At 37.5% G+C, this 16,396-nt stretch overlaps 3 protein-coding genes and 1 long non-coding RNA gene across 6 annotated transcripts in view; 3 read left to right on the top strand and 1 right to left on the bottom strand.

Annotated features, from left to right (window-relative positions):
• Positions 1-4,262, top strand: part of LOC122086670 — a 36,009-nt gene extending 31,747 nt beyond the window's left edge. For 2 of the 3 annotated variants that reach the window (XM_042655636.1, XM_042655635.1), the window contains exons 12-16: positions 641-708; positions 804-919; positions 1,016-1,909; positions 3,251-3,353; positions 3,616-3,849. In XM_042655636.1, coding sequence (XP_042511570.1) covers positions 641-708; positions 804-919; positions 1,016-1,909; positions 3,251-3,353; positions 3,616-3,632 — 1,198 coding nt within the window. In that variant the 3' untranslated portion in view covers positions 3,633-3,849. Of the gene's footprint in view, positions 1-640; positions 709-803; positions 920-1,015; positions 1,910-3,250; positions 3,354-3,615; positions 3,850-4,009 lie in introns of those variants that run through there. The other variant, XM_042655637.1, reaches the window with a different exon arrangement.
• Positions 4,263-8,008: 3,746 nt separating this feature from the next.
• Positions 8,009-10,146, top strand: LOC122087624 (probable aquaporin TIP-type RB7-5A). The gene is made up of 2 exons (XM_042656819.1): positions 8,009-8,419; positions 9,627-10,146. The coding sequence occupies exons 1-2, from the start codon at positions 8,042-8,044 to the stop codon at positions 9,996-9,998; spliced, it is 750 nt and encodes a 249-aa protein (XP_042512753.1). The 5' UTR covers positions 8,009-8,041; the 3' UTR covers positions 9,999-10,146.
• A 3,148-nt stretch (positions 10,147-13,294) lies between these two features.
• On the bottom strand, positions 13,295-14,515 carry LOC122085633 (probable aquaporin TIP5-1). The gene is made up of 3 exons (XM_042654125.1): positions 14,306-14,515; positions 13,755-14,005; positions 13,295-13,675 (listed from the first exon to the last, which is right to left on the bottom strand). Exons 1-3 carry the CDS (start codon positions 14,487-14,489, stop codon positions 13,295-13,297), a joined length of 816 nt encoding a protein of 271 aa, XP_042510059.1. The 5' UTR covers positions 14,490-14,515.
• Positions 14,516-15,570: 1,055 nt separating this feature from the next.
• On the top strand, positions 15,571-16,396 carry LOC122085832. Its single transcript, XR_006142241.1, has 3 exons — positions 15,571-15,977; positions 16,163-16,219; positions 16,330-16,396. It is a non-coding gene; the product is annotated as an uncharacterized LOC122085832 (long non-coding RNA).

Genomic DNA, 16,396 nt, shown 5'->3' with positions numbered 1-16,396 from the left:
ATCTCATCTTTCATTTTCAAATTCCAATTTTTCTTTCTTTAGTAATAACTTAATCCTTCAATAAAACACTCGGTTCTATCAATATCAATATAAATTTCGACCCAGGGCATGGTTCTCTCATAGTCTTATAATTATATGCTTCAGGGCATTTAAACTTTGGTTCTATCTCACCTGATTGGATCTAGTGTAAGCCTAATTATCATGTGGAGAAAGATTCTTGCGAAATCTCATGCATTCATGGAATTATAAATGGGGTTACATGCCCAGATTATATTGACCGACTTTTGAAGAACTGAAACGTCAGACTAGATTTCTATTTTATGTGCCATAGCAGTAATTAGAAGGTTGTTCGAGTTAAGGTTGGATGTTTTTGTTTTTTACTTGATTAATTAGAAGGTTGTTTGAGTTATGGTTGGATGTTTTTTACTTCAATTCTGATGCATCTTCTTGGATGTTTTTGTTCCCGTTTTTCTTTTCCCATACCACTTCCTCCACTTCCTCCACATCCTCTCCCCCACCACAACCCCGCCTCCCCCCCAAAAAATAAAAAAAAAAAAGAATAAAAATAAAACCTTTCTTTTTGTCTTATTCTGTAAGCTAGTTTCATCCGAGTATGTTATTATGTCGTTTAAATTTTCAGGTGGTGGGAAGGAATTATCATGGAAAAGAGGAAGGAAGATGAAACGACATTCACTGTTCAATTTTCAGGTATATCCACCCACTAAAGATGTTTGGGAAATTTCTCTTTACGGTACAATTTTTTTGTTCTGGAAGATAAACTTTTTCTGCAATTTTGTATGCAGCTCAAGGAGATACATCAATTGTTAGGGCATGGCATCTGAGGCCTCATCTTGTTTGGAAGGATGGGCAATGGGTGAAATGGTCTCGTTCAACAGATAATAGTTCCCATCCTCATGAGGTCTGATGTTGAATGTCATATATTTAATGGTATATGCTTATCTGTTACTTCACAGTCTTCTGTTGTATTAATATTTATATCTGTTGTGATGTTCAGAGTGATACACCACAGGAAAAACGACCTAAACTGGGCAGACACAGTTCTGATACTGATTGTGTAGTCGAAGCCACAGGCAAAGCTACATTGTCAAAATGTACAGGCACTGGAGAAACGGTAAACCATGGGGATTCAGCACTACTGGTACTTTCAGAGAAGGAAAAAGTATTCACTGTTGGGAAAAACACCAAAGAGGGAAACAGTTCTGTTGCATTCGGGACAAAGAGGACTGGTCTGCAGAGGGAAGGATCAAAAGTGATTTTTGGTGTACCTAAGCCTGGGAAGAAAAGAAAATTTATGGAAGTGAGCAAACACTATGTTGCAGGTACAGGTGGTCAATCAAGTGAAGGAAATGATTCAATTAAAATTGCGAAGTACTTGATACCTCAAGGATCAGGTCGTGGATGGAAAAATACTTCTAAAGTTGATCCCAGGGGGAAACGAGTTGCTGAAGCTAAACCCAAGATGCTTAAGTCAGGGAGACTGAATAAGAATTTATCTGGAAAGGATAGTTTTTCAACATCTGTGGTTTCTGCTTCAAATGATGGCGTTGTGCCAATGAATGCTAAAACAACTAATGGCCAGGATGAGAACATCTCAGAAAAGCGGAGCTTGCTAGAGTTTAGTTCTTCCAATGGCACTCAAAAAATAACTGAAGGCACAACTTTATTTTCCTCACTAGCTCATACATCTGATGCTCCTGTCTCCAAGAAAAAGTCCTCTTCAGCTGTGGAACATACTCAAGGGGGCGGTGAAGGACAAAATGCAACTTCTGGTGAAAAGGTGGCTAAAAAGGAAGAAAAGGATGCTACCCACAATAGTAATTATGGGAAATTAATACCTGATGCTGTTGAGCCCCGGAGATCCAATCGCCGAATTCAGCCAACATCAAGGGTAATCTTCAGAATCTTCGAAGTTTTTTCTCTTGTAGTACATTTGTTAGAATAGGGAAACTATACCCCTTCCTCTCTTTTCTGTTTTCTTGCTTCTTCGTCATTTGTTTCAGCAGTTTAATAATGATTCATTGAATTGTGATTAATTAAAATATTAGTAGGCATGAAGGAAGTTTTGCACATGGATCTGATATTTATTTTCTACTATGTTTGTGATGAGATACTGGTGTACACCGAGTGATGCCACCTGATAAAAACATTTATAGTATGCATCCTTTTATGATTTGCATTCCGTTCTTGGATGGTGCTTTATTTATTACAGTTGTTTGTTTTTAATGTAATGTATGGAATTAACATAAACACCCTTATAGAATTTCATAATTTTTTTCTCCTGGAAAATTAAAGATGCCTTTACGCATCTGTGCTAAAGAAACCTTGTAGACTTCCATCACAAAATATTTTTTTGTTGGTCAAAAAATGCTGAAAGAAAGAGCCTTTTAGTCGGTGAAACTTGAAGGGGAAGCTTTGAAGAGTTGTATTGCTAGTGTGTAGGAAGAATGAGCTTGGAAAAAAGAATTTAGTTTCACACACTTTCCTCTTATATGAGGGAAATATTATGATTCTTTTTTCTAATGTGAAAAGTTTTTCTTTATTTTTTTAAACACATACTTTTTGTGTTCCATATTAATAAGAAGTGTTTGCCGCATTAAGTAATTATTCTTAAATTAGAACTGGTGGAAGTTTGGATAAGGATAATGTGTCGAGGAAGTATGAACTTAAAATGTGCTTTTTCATTCACAGAGAACTGGGACCTTTGCGAGGTTATGTATTTAATTGGTGTTACTTTATAATTTTCATTATTTATTCCTTTGGTTGCTTTATTATACCCTTTTTAAGCTTGTAGGTATTAAGGGTCCTTAACATCCATTCAATCAGACTTGACTATGATATTCTTCTACTCTCATCAGTTTATCTTTTTCATAGCTTTGCAGTTTATGCCTTGAACATGTTCCTTTCTGATTCTATGCCTTGCTTTCTTGAAAATGAAATACATCCCTTAGTTAATGTATGGGGTGATCTGTGTTCTGTTTTATGGATTGTGAACCTTTTGTATGGAAAACATTATACACATGGCATGCATTTCGGGAGCAGCTTCGTAATGGATGATATTTGGATCCCCCATCAAATGAGGGATTGAGCTCACAAGCCAGAATTGGTCCCCTTCTACCCATTTATTGATGCTTTTGGCTATGCTCTTGTAAAGATAGTTATGCTTATGCTGTGTGCACTCACATATTCAAGTCGATTGTTAACATGTTTGTGTGGATGCTGATGCCCGCAGCTATTAGAAGGGCTACAGAGCTCCCTGGTTATCTCAAAGATACCTGCTGTTTCACATGACAAAAGTACCAAATCCCATCACAGGAGTGTGGTATCATCAAAGGGTAAATTCCTGTTCTCTACATTTGTGTAAACCTTTCATTGTAATGTGATACCTGTCATTGTCTCCAACAGCTTTAATCTCTTTAAAAAAAAATTGGGGTTTTATTTGTTTATTTAAAATTTTTTTTTTTTTTTTTTAGTTTTGGGGGGTGTGGGGGGGAAGGGTTGTGTATAGTTTGTGTAGGCTGTAAATACTGCAGTGCAAATCCAAAATCTGTTCGTGTGATAGTTCCAAGTTCGATGCTGACGATAATGTTGTAACAGGGAATATCCATGAATGAGAGGAGTTCTTTGTGCTGCCATTCAAGTTTCAAGAAACCCAGTAGTTTTTGGGTGACAAGACAGTTACACCTGTGCAGTCTCTGTACATATTAATTAAAGGACTTTTAGGAGAGAACCTGGAAAAAGAAATTCAATTTTCTTCTTTGGTAGATGTAATATTTCATAGAGGTTTATATTAATCTTATTTTGTTCAGTGGTATGAACATTTTTTCTTTATTCCTCAGTGTGTATGGAAACTCCTGGTATTGGGGGTTGAGTCTGCAGAAAAAAAGAATATCCAAGGTGGTGGCTTGCAACCTACTTGCAGCCTGGTTTGCTTGTCATGACATCCAACAGGTATATAATCTTATTACGCGTTTTGTATTTATTGTGACAGGTATATGGCATTGACATCAAATGAGAATGGGTGAAGCTGGCCGGCCTTCGCCCTATTTTATGATCTATTGGTAAATTATCTAACTCGACAAGGATGGTGCAAAGAATGGTGCCTACTCAAACTCTGTTGGATGGTCATATCCACCTAATGTATTGGACATCTTTTTTCTCTTGAGCCTGAACACTCTGATCTTTTATCTTGTAGGTTAACAACTGGTAGATGAATGTACTTAGTTTTCTATTTTTTGTCCTGATGGGTGCGAGTCTGCTGATAATCAGCCCTGCTGTGGTTTCAAAGTATGGGGTTAAAGGGGGTGGGGACTAGATGTGGAGCAGGAGTCTTAGACCGGTGCAAGTGCTCTACTGCACCATGTGCCAACGAACTGTGCTAAGTAACTGATCACCAGGTAGTGCTCTTTTGAGAGGTGGTGAAAAAGGGGCGTGTTTGGTCAAACAGTAAGGTACAAATGTTGTGGGCTGTGGTCAAGCAACCTCTCGACATTCTAGGGAAAAGGGTGTGGAGTTTTCGCCTCCTGACTTTACACATGTGAGAGTCGTGCATTGGATACACCCTTTTCTGTGGTGAAAAAAAAAAAACGCTGGTGCTTATGTTTTCCTCTCGATTCAGGTGTGCTGGAGTGCTGAGAGGTTAGTGCCAAATGGTTGGGACTATGATTTAGTTGAACTTAGCTTAGTAATGGGATTCTTTGGAAAGTGGTTTACTGTAGAGGCTTCATTGAATTGAGTTTTCCAAACCATACCAAAAATGAGTCAAAGTAGACCAATTGAACTTGGTTGCACCCATCATTTTTCAGATCTGAAATCTAGCGATCCAGTGAGAATCTAGCTCTGCATTTTTTCAGAAACCGAACCAGGTATCAAATCGGCTGGAAATGGTCTCAGGAATATTGGAATCGGGTCTACAGATCTGAAAACCGAGCAATCCGGTGAGAAAAACCTTAAAATTGGCCTGATCGGAACATCCAGAATCAGAATCGGCCAATTCAATCAATCCTATTATGAATTTTGAAACACTAGGCCCACACCACACCACTCCAATTTCTATTTTTCTCTCTCGCTAGTCCGCCCAGTGACTAGAGGATCCCTAGGTGCTTCACCTTTGGTATTGGAAATGTAGAATATTACTGTTTGGCATCGGCCTACATTGCATGTGGCCCTGCCTAGTGCTTACAATTAGACCTAATGAACTAAGAAATTTTCTATTTTAGTAGAGACCCCAGCCACTAAGAGATATCATGCCAACTGATCTGTTTCTTGGACCATACAATTAACAAGGCAATATGTAACTAAATATAATGACAACCTAAACTTGCACGTAAGTGGGGCGGCTTCTTTCACTGAAAACCCCATCGTCAGCAACAACCCATCCAGTAAATTGATTCCAAGTTTCCAACCCACAAGCCCCATCTTTAGTTTATGAGATTTTTGTCATTTGATTAATTGGATTGCATCGCTGTAGAATCATTACAATAGATTTTTATTTTTATTTTTATTTTTATTTTATTATTATTATTAAAAATTTTTTTTAATGAAGTGTGCTATGATTTGCAGGAGGATTTGATTCCCTCTATACAATGAATGATCATGGAAGTGGCCTTAGAGCTACGATTCATTGGAGGATGGAAATTTTAAATTTAGATCTTCTCCACCAGTTGCTGGGTGTTCTAGTGTGGCATTTGACAAATGGAAGGACTTGAGCATGCATTTCAACACAAGAATGTGTACCTCAGGTTCTCCCAGCCATTAAATGCAGCTGGGACACAATTTAAATCCGAAATTTTGACCATTTCTATGAACTTGATACAAAACCTATCATAAGCTTGATTGCAAGTTAACACGTTACCTATGGGAGGATTTAATATCCTCCTATGGTACTTATCAGCCATATACTTCTATCCAAAATGCTAAGCACATTAAACAATATAATAAAAAATCCCCTTGTTCTGGCAAACAAAAAACAAATACTTGGTTTAGCATATCTGTTTTCCACATGTAGACTGGTGGTACGTTGTTCTAACTGTTGGGTAGAGACTAGAGAGAAGATGATCTTTTAGTCACATGTCATATTTTATAGTTTAATTCAATCCTTCTTATGTATTGAATTTTTTTTTTTAATCTCTTGTGGTATTCTCCTAATTTTTCCTTTAAAAGAAAAAAAAAACCCTCCCTCAATTTTTTAAATGATTTGTTTTTGTTACTTGACAAACTCTATTTGGGCATAAACTTAACATATGAATAGTAAATATTGGGATCAATTTATCCACAGAATTTTAACCTCTTCAAAATTTATTATGTGACAAATATAACGTAAAGGAATTTATTTGTAGTCTTCAAAAAAATCTTATACAATTCCCCCCTCTCAATTTTTATTTATTTATTTTTTTGTTAACGACAGGTATTCAGACTAGTCCCGTAGGCCCATACTGACCCCACAACCGCATGGACCAGGTCATACCGAGGTTAAATGAGAATCATTCAACTTTCACTGAAAGTAGTGAAGAGCACTAAACACTCCCATGTGAGTGGCCTAAGGTGTGCCCAATGGGAATCATACTCCCCCTCCCCCCCCCCCCCAAAAAAAAGAAAGAAAAACAACTTAGAAATACAAGATTACATTGATTTATGGTCCATAAATTAGGAGGTTATTAGGCAAGTGGTGATGGATAATTATAGCCAATTCAATCCATAAATTGGAGTTTATTTTTGGAAAGAGTTTATACCTGATTCTTGCCACGTGGCTATGAATACACTTGACCTTATTTTTTCCTTCTTTTAATCAATAAAATAGTAGTAGAAAATCAATGAAACATATCTTTTGTAGTAAGACCTACAATATATAATAAATCTATGAAAATAATTGGTTCAAAATGGAAGCCAATCATCTATAAAAATAAAGCCAATCCCATGCTCAATTCTAGGTTTTTAAACAAGGCTAATACCTAGTTTTCAGAGTTGTTATTGTTTCTTGACTTCTCATCTTCCCACAAGTGGTTAGTATATATATATATATATATATATATTGGTTATCAGTGGCTAGTATATTTTATGTAGCCATAGCATGATTAAGAAATATGGATTGAATTTTTCTTCACCCATGGAAAAGAGGACTCAGATCCTCTCTAGTTGTTGAGATATCCTATGGTTAGGAGGATCTGGGGTGTGTACCGAGTCTTTCTAACCATTGGATGCTGTGCTAGGCGTCTCATCAACCGAAGAGGATCTGAATTGTGAAAAAAGTTAGAATCATCTCACTATTGGTGTTGTAAACTTGTGATTGGATTCCTATGTCATAATTAACTCTCATCCTTAGTTGTTCAAAGTCGAAAATACCCTTCCCCATTCTAATCAACATGTCAAGATATCCATGGTGACGAGATTCATGGCGGTTAAGAGAGACTGGGTCCTACAAATTTAGAGAGAAAAACCAAGAGAATTTAAACTTGGAAAAGTTAGTGGGTCGGGTCAAGAACCGGTTCAATGTGGGTTTGAGTGACTGATAAAGACAACTTACGTCAACAACGTAAGTACATAGGATCAGATGGAGGCATGGAATATGGAACATTGTCTGGATAATACTAATCCCCTAACGACGTGCTTATCTCTATTAGGGTTTCCAGAGCTTTCTCCCTGATCATGACCCTCTTAAGTCCATCCATTTTAAATGTGCAACTCAGAACTCTTGACCCATTAATTACTAGTTAGGTAGTTGTCTTGATGCTCATAATGGAGTAATAAAGGCTTAAAAAAAAATCAAGGCCGGTTGGCCGGTATCTAATCATGCGGTCCATTTCCACTTGATCATATATAAATCAAGAGATTAACGTCCCTAAACAAAACATGTTCTAATCAATCACTATTCTTTGTTCTCATGTGGGTCCCATGGCCGGTGCCGTCGACCAATGTGTTACTAATTAATTATTCTATCTTAGTACATTATATAAACACACACCCCGTGCCATTGCCTCTGTGAATCAGAGAGAGAGAGAGTCCACAAGCCCATCAGCATCTAAAAATGGTGAAGTTGGCATTTGGAAGCTTTGGGGACTCCTTTACTGTTGGTTCCTTGAAGTCTTACTTGGCTGAGTTCATAGCCACTCTTCTTTTTGTCTTTGCTGGTGTTGGCTCTGCTATTGCTTACAGTGATCTTACATCAGATGCAGCGTTAGAACCAGCTGGGTTGGTAGCCATTGCCTTAGCACATGCATTTGCATTGTTTGTTGGTGTTTCCATTGCAGCAAACATCTCAGGTGGCCACTTGAACCCCGCAGTTACCTTCGGATTGGCCGTCGGCGGCAACATCACCATCCTGTCCGGCATCTTCTACTGGATTGCCCAACTTCTTGGCTCCGTCGTCGCCTGCTTCCTCCTCCAATTCGTCACCAATGGCAAGGTATGTATAAAAATTCTTCTATCGATCAAAAGCAGCTTTCTTGATTTGACTCGACTCGACTCGTCCTTTCAGGAACCGAATGAGTTGGTGGGTCAAACCAAGTTAGGATGATTTATTTATTTATTATTATTTTTTTAAAAGAACGCTACCCATAGGTATGTGTTTATGCCTAGACATAATGAATGCGAAAAGACCATACTTCCTGTGTTAAAGGTTACGTGCACCCTCCCATTGGCCATGTCGGCTGGCGTGTACCAACACTAGCGGATAGCATTCTCTTGCCCTGATTTTTATTATCTTCTTTTCTTCTCGTACTCTAAAGCTATGTTTGGTAGCCAAAAGAGGAAAATAAAAGAAAAGAAAAAAGAATCTATAAAAGAAAAGAAAACAGAAGAAAACAGAAGAACACTGAAGAAAACAGAGGAAACAATGAGAAAATAAAAAGAGTATGTATGTTTGGTTATCAAGAGAAAAAAAGAAAAGAAAGAAATTCAAAAAATTTTGAATTTTAAGAGAGAGATAGACACATAGGAAATCATTGTGTAATCATTTATTTTTTGTCTTATTATCTTTTCATATTTTCTCATGTTTTCTTGTGTTTTTGGCAAGAAATTTTTTGGGGGAGCAAAAATTTTTTTTATAATTCCCAAAAAGATTTTTGAATTTGAAAGGGGACTCTTTTCTTGGGTGAAGAGTGAAGACATATCAAGTGCAAGGAAAAATTCTTAACCAAAAGAAAAAAAGTATAAAAAGTGTATTTTTTTTCTTTTTTTCTCTTGGCTACCAAACACAACCTAAGTGAGGAGAGACTGAGGGCATCTATGGTTGCTTGATGAAGTGAGAAGAAAAAAATAAGCTCATATGAAAGACGAGAAACAAAAATGGTAGGGTTTTGTTTAGTTGTAGATCAAACTCGTGATCTATGTATAGTATATTACACAATAAAGAAAAAAAAAGACTCGGTGAATTCCACATGATTCAGGTAAAAATATCGAGTCAATAAAATCCCGAACTTGCTCAAACTTGGTCTAAACATTATTAAACCTAGGGAAGTCTTTACTAATTCTTCATTAGGTTTCATGTTTTTTTTACTTGACTTGAGTAATTATCCTGAATCATAACCTGGTTTTCCAACAGAGAAATATTATGAAATAAAATAAGTGAACCTAGTTCACCTGACCCGGTTCTTTTGTTCTGATTTTGGCAGTCCATTCCAACCCACGGTGTTGCTGCCGGCATGTCCTCTATCGGCGGCGTCGTGATGGAGATCGTCATAACCTTCGCATTGGTATACACCGTCTATGCAACCGCCGCTGACCCAAAGAAGGGATCACTCGGGACAATTGCTCCGATCGCAATCGGGTTCATCGTGGGTGCGAACATCTTGGCTGCTGGTCCCTTCAGTGGTGGTTCAATGAACCCGGCTCGATCATTTGGACCGGCTGTTGTAAGTGGAGATTTTGCAGGTAACTGGATCTACTGGGTTGGTCCACTCATTGGAGGTGGTTTGGCCGGATTGGTTTATGGTGGCATCTTCATTGAATCTTATTCCCCCGTCTCCTCTCAAGACTATCCTTAGTTCTGTCTTCTCTAGCTTCGTATCTGTGAATCTGAGGATTTGAAGTTTTCTTTGTGGAATAAATGAAGCGTTTCCAATTCCGTCAAGCCTTTTTTTTCTTGTAAGCATCAAATCCATGGAGTCTGTAGCTTTTGTAAGCCTTTTTTTTTTTGGGGGGGGGGGGGGTGTGGGGTGGTCAAGCTTTTGTAAGGTTTTTATTTGTAAACTTTGACCTAATGTTAATAAAAATAAAAAACTGTAGATAATCACCTCTTTGGCCCTTTTCTATGGAAATTTTTGTTTTTCCTTTGACGAATTGTTATTATAACAAAGGTCTCTTATTTTTCCAAATATCACAAGACATTTAATTAACCATGTGGATGGATGATCTGTCCATTCTGACCATTGGATAGAGAGGACACATATGACTCATATTTATCACGTTAAATTCTATATTATAATTTGATCAATTATCCTTATATGTATTAGCACATATCCTATGTATGTTAATGCATGTGTACGAGAACTCTAGATATTACCTTGCAATCTCCCAACTCTGAGTAAGAACAAACAGTTTAGAATAATAAAAGAAACCTGTAAAATGGAGGGCTCATATTTATGATGTGTTTTTGAACACCACTTTCTATTTTTACATGGATAATCAGCCTCTTTTCTGATATCATTTGAATTGTAATTGATGGAGATTGATCCCAAATTCGATTCCAAATATTTAATTCTTAGGTCTCAATTTTTAATTGATTCACCACCAATGATGTAGGCGTTCATGCCACACTTGGATTTTTTTTTCCTCTAAATATCAACAATCAGCATCACCATCAACAGAGGGAGCAATCCAATTAAAAAGGAAATTACATTAATCGAAATCTAGGCCTTTGTCGGAAATCCCAATTTCTTGAACTTCAAGTTGGTGCAACAGGCTTTGCTAATTTATCTGCTACTGAACTAACATTTCTTTGTCACTTGGACCTTGCATGAACAAATAGGATAACAGTTAAGAGCATTCATTTTGAACTTAGCTACCTAATTATGTTCTTTTTATCCTAAGGTATTCATTTATTGTTTGGAAAACTATGATCAATTCCCTTCTCACCTAGGAGTTTCTTCTTCAAAGAATTATGTTTTGTTGTCTTTATTGGAATTCCATTGAAAGTGTGGACTATTTATTCTTTCTTGTCCCTTCTCCAAGTGTGTTTGGGGGGTTCTCCTTAGAAAATATTGGTATCTCCAAGAGTTATTTTTCTTTTGACATAAAATGGAGGTGGATCTTGAAAATCTTCAGCGGCAAAACTATATATGACGTTTTTGGTAAGTTGGCTTTTAATATAGTGTTTAATTAATCATATCCGATGAAAAAGAAATAAAAGAAGACGGACCACCTAATCACGTTCTATTGAGAAGATTTGGGCCACCATATCTTTTATTGTTAGAAATAAAATCCTCCGCAATTGTATTATTTTTCTTGATACTAGTAGAAATATGCTTCACACATATTCATGGGACCTCTTTTTTTTCCCCTAGTTTTTTATTGTATCATATGTTCATCCTTGTTCTTTGTCCCCCACCCGCACCAAATTTTAATGTATCTCTCCCTTGTGGTTGGTTGTTTAGTCTTCCCTTGGGTTTTGATATATCCCTCCCCCTTTGGTTGGTTGTTTTGTCACTCCATTATCTTAGTTCTATTGTTTCCTTTTTATTTGATTGTTTTGTTTTCTTTTACTAGGAATCTGTCACTGGGTTATTCCTTTTGGCTTTTGAGTTATATTTTTTCACTTCTCTTTAATATAAAATTTCATAATAATAAAAAAAAAAAAAAATTCAAATCCTTCCTTTTTGGACCCAAGTTGATCCAACTTTAACCCCCAAAAGAGAAACTAGTTCAATTCAGCTTGTCGGTGTCAGTGCTAATGGAGGCATCGAAAGGATCAAAGAATTTTTCATTAGCCAAAAATAACAACTCTAGACCACTCTCCATCTCACATTATGATCTCATTTGCATATCCTCTTAGAGTTTACCTCTCTCTCTCTCTCTCTCTCTCTATATATATATATATATATATATATATATAGACACACTAGAAACCTAAAATCCCCACACAAATACAATTTTATCATTGAATATATAATGGACACAAAACCCGCCCTAAATATATACAAACTTAATAATAACTATGTGAACCAACACAAAATTCCAGACACAAGACCAAACAAGAATTAATATAGTACTACACCTAAATAATACTGGTTTATCAATTAGATTAACAAGGAAATTTCATCAACCCAGTAAAACTAGGGAAGAAGAACCTGAAGAACTATGATGAGATGAAGGGTAGGTAAAATTAACTTCTCTTCCTATATAGCACATATGAAAAAAATCTAGAGAAGAAGATCTGTCACTGGTATCTAAAATCTTGGGCTTGGACATCAAATATTAATTCAATGCGTGCAATACACAAGCGTGAAGCGTGTATGATACGAAGCCATTAAAGAAATCCATGAAAGGAAGAGGTCGGTGGATGGATCTTCTCGCAGCTGTGGGACCACTCTACATTTGAGAGTTGAGACCAAAGTTATTGAAACAAGAGAACCCGGCCCAGTCATCAACTGAAAGGATTCTTTTGCTGACATCAACCAAGAAGAGATGATAAAGAAATGGCAAATTAAATAGAGAGACCGAAGAGTAAGACAAGTTCTTTGTGTTTTTTTATTAATCAAGGTATTCGGGTCAGTTTATGTATTCTGATTTTGATCCAGCTTTGGATTTAATATGCACTAATTCTGATTTTGATCCAATCAGAATTGGCTGGAATCAACCTAGCTAAATCCGAGAAAAACAAGTTGGTCTGGTTTCAAACCTAAGATGGTTTCAGCCGATTTTGCCAATTTGATTCCAGTTCCTTAAATGGCAGTCCCATGTGATGTCACTAAGTGAAATAATCATCAATGATGAAATTGATGCTCTTATACACTCCCATGCTCCAAACCATTTGTGATCATGGAGCCGCCCCACTTGACTGTTCGCTCTCGACATTGTAACACACAATTACATAATGGTACAATGTGAAAAGAGGCTAAGAAGAAAGATAGCCAAGAGATTGCCCAGCATTGGAGTCACAAACTTTGAACCCTAAAAAGTTAAAATTTGAATACTTATACTAAAAAATTCTAAGATTTATGAACCCTAAAAAGTTAAAATTTGTAATATTATATTGAATAATATATGGGGTTATTATTGTAGGCAACAAGAATTTCGACAATAAAAAGAAAAGAAAAGAAAATAAAATGAAGAAAAACTAGACTCATATTCCCTCCATAACCAAACCCCGTGATGAATCAGTAGGTTGAGGAGGGAATATTACATTCTCATAAAGAAGACCAGCAACTGCAGCACCAATCATTGGTCCAACCCAATAAACCGCTTGGTTCTTAAAATGCCCACTTACGAGAGCAGATCCAAATGAGCATGCCGGGTTCATCGACCCACCCGAAAAGGGACCGGCTGCAAGGATATTGGCTCCGACTATAAGCCCGATAGCAACCGGGCCAATGACCCCAAAGAACCCTCTTCTTTGGTCACCGGACGCATAAAATGTGTACACCAAAGTGAATGTCATGACACTCTCCAAAACCGCCGCCCCGAAACCCGTCATCTCCTCTCCAATTCCATGTGTAGGTACCGCCTGCAAAAAAACCCGAATCCATGGTCGGGTCAGGGGAAATCCGAATGATGACAAAGATTAAAGGTGAAATATTTCATACTTGTGAGACAGTGGTCACTCTTAAGAGTACGCAAGCCATGACGGAGCCCAACAACTGTGCCACCCAATAGAACATGGCCGTGGGGATGCTGATGTGGCCGCCAATGGCCATTCCGAAGGTGACAGCCGGGTTTACGTGGCCACCGGAAATATTGGCAGAGATATAAACCGCCGTCGATAAGGCAAATGCATTTGCTACTGCTACGGCTACAAGACTGGATGGGTTTGATGTTGTATCCGGAGTTAGCCTACCTGTTAATAAAAAGGAAACAATTGGCGACAACAGTATTTCACAACAAACCACCCACCCAAAAGCCAGTTCAATTTGGTTGGACCAAGTTGGTTCATTGAGGTTATTTTGAGTTTTCTGTGGTTATGATTGGATGTTAGTAAAGGAAAACAAATAGTAAAGAAAACATAATGAGATAAAATTATAATGATACAATCATTGATTTATATGTTTATCTTTTTTTTTTAATTTAAATTTTTTTATTTATTATTATTATTTTTTACAAATTAGAGAAAAAGAACTCACTGGAAAAGAGAACTCACGGGTAGACATGGTGGATCCCACAGCGGCAAAAACGAAGAGGAAAGTGGAGATGAACTCTGCGAGATATGACCGGAGAGCGGCCATTGTTATGGATTGCTCGAAGCGAGAGCCTAGTGAGGAGGAAGACATGTTAGGAGAGATTGTGGATGAGATGTCTTTCAAGGTATTAGTGATTCTATTCATCTGTAACTGCAACTCCGTGGAGGCGTTTCTTTGCATACAGAATATTGAGAGAGGGAAGGAGGAGAAAATGGAGGAGGATGAGGAGGTCTTATTATATAATGGAGGTAACCCGGGCGCTGCGATACGAAGGGCGCGACCATCACTCGATCTCTTTCAAATTTCAACCGCTAGTAACTGTTGGGACACGTGGAAGCACTTAAACTGATTGTCTGTAATGCACCGGTTTTATGGTTGATTCTCATTTATGGCCCTCTAGACATTCCAAATGGTCTGCTTACATCAAAGGGCAAGGGATGTTTTTGGGTCAATTTGACCTTTTTTTTTGTTTAATAGAAATTTGACCACGTGCATCTCTCCTTCTCTTACTGTAGAAAAGGGATTTCCACGCCCCCCACGCCCCTTAAAAAACAGAACAAAAGGAAAGACGAAGAAGAATGGGATAAGGTTATATTGCAGTTTTTTTCTTTTCTTTCAATAACCTTTTTAATAAGAAAATAAAAGGAGAGAGAACTCTATGGAAATATGCATTCAAGCATTCAAGCATTCAATATGGGGTAGGATGATCAATTTGTTATCCTTATGCACTCCAAAAGATAGAAAGTCATGCACCCCATTAGTATGTGGCTGCTTTTGTACGGCCATTTGCTTCCCTGACACTCTTTCATCCTTATCTGTATAGTTCATTGTAATAAAATTAAGGATAATTTACAACGCCACCCCTTAGAGAATGCCAATATTATAGGAACACCCCCTCTTTTTCATCAAATTAAACTCAGACCCCCTGCCGTTGGTCAGTGTTAAGTGATGCTATAAAATGACAGTTTAACCCTTATGAATAAAACACCATTATCTTATTATACCAAAAATACCCCTTTATTCACCTAATCTCTTTTATCACTCTCTCCTTCGTTTGTTCTCCCCTTACCTATTTCGAATTGGGGAAGAAGTCGTCCCCACTGAATGGGACAATCCTTATATGAGAACCTGAGCGCCAGGAATGGATTGCCTAACATGCTTGGTTCTTCAGGCTGAGCTCACATTTTGTGTTTCATGACGCAGGAGGAGTGATGCCTACCACTCTCTTCTTTCTTTCCATTATTGATTATTTTATTAATTTCCATGTATGCTTCATGCGCTCATGGCTCATCCCCACTGCTATTAAAAGGTAGAGAGCAGCTCTCCCTTATCCATGACAAGCACATACTCACTTTTCCATCAAAACCGCCATTACCCATCTCTCTCTCTCTCTCTCTCTCTCTCTCAAATTAGAGAACAAAGAAGCCGTTTCCTATTGATATCCTAAAGATAAGGAAAAGTTTAACAGATACTCACCAGACATTGTTAAGGATTTCTTCTTAGTTTCTTTCCCCAAACCAATCGGCTTTACATTCGCAATCTCTGTTTGCAAATCTGGAAAAAATGGTTTCTTTGGTTTCTTGTACGGGAAGACACTTGCAGCTAGAGAGATGGGCATCGGCTTGTCGTTGGGTACGGATTGTTTCTTCCCCTTTGTGGGTTCTTAATTTCTTGATTGTATTTGAAGGGAATGAGAAATTTAGAAATGGGTTTCTTGAGTTTGGCCGATTCTAGATTTTTGTAAAATCTCTCGCCCTAAACTTCCCATAAGGATTGCAATTTTTCCTAATTTTGGTGGGCAGCTCCATTTTCTACAGATGCATACCTTATAGATACAAGCTCTGCCTGAATGATTCGACTCAGGATTACTCCAAGTAAGTAGCCAATTATGACACAGATCTGAAATTTTGGATTTGGAGAAGCTAAATTTAATTTTATTTTGTCTCATCTTTCTGAAATTTCTGATGGGTTTGAACATTTCAAGGAATGGGGGTTCGAGAAGCTACTGTTCCGAGACTAGCACAAGAATCAAGAGAAACAAAAAGTACGCG

Source organism: Macadamia integrifolia, chromosome 8 (assembly GCF_013358625.1).
Source record: "Macadamia integrifolia cultivar HAES 741 chromosome 8, SCU_Mint_v3, whole genome shotgun sequence".
Classification (NCBI taxonomy): domain Eukaryota; kingdom Viridiplantae; phylum Streptophyta; class Magnoliopsida; order Proteales; family Proteaceae; genus Macadamia; species Macadamia integrifolia.
Note: the sequence above shows the minus strand (reverse complement) of the source record. Positions and strands in the feature narration are given on the sequence as shown.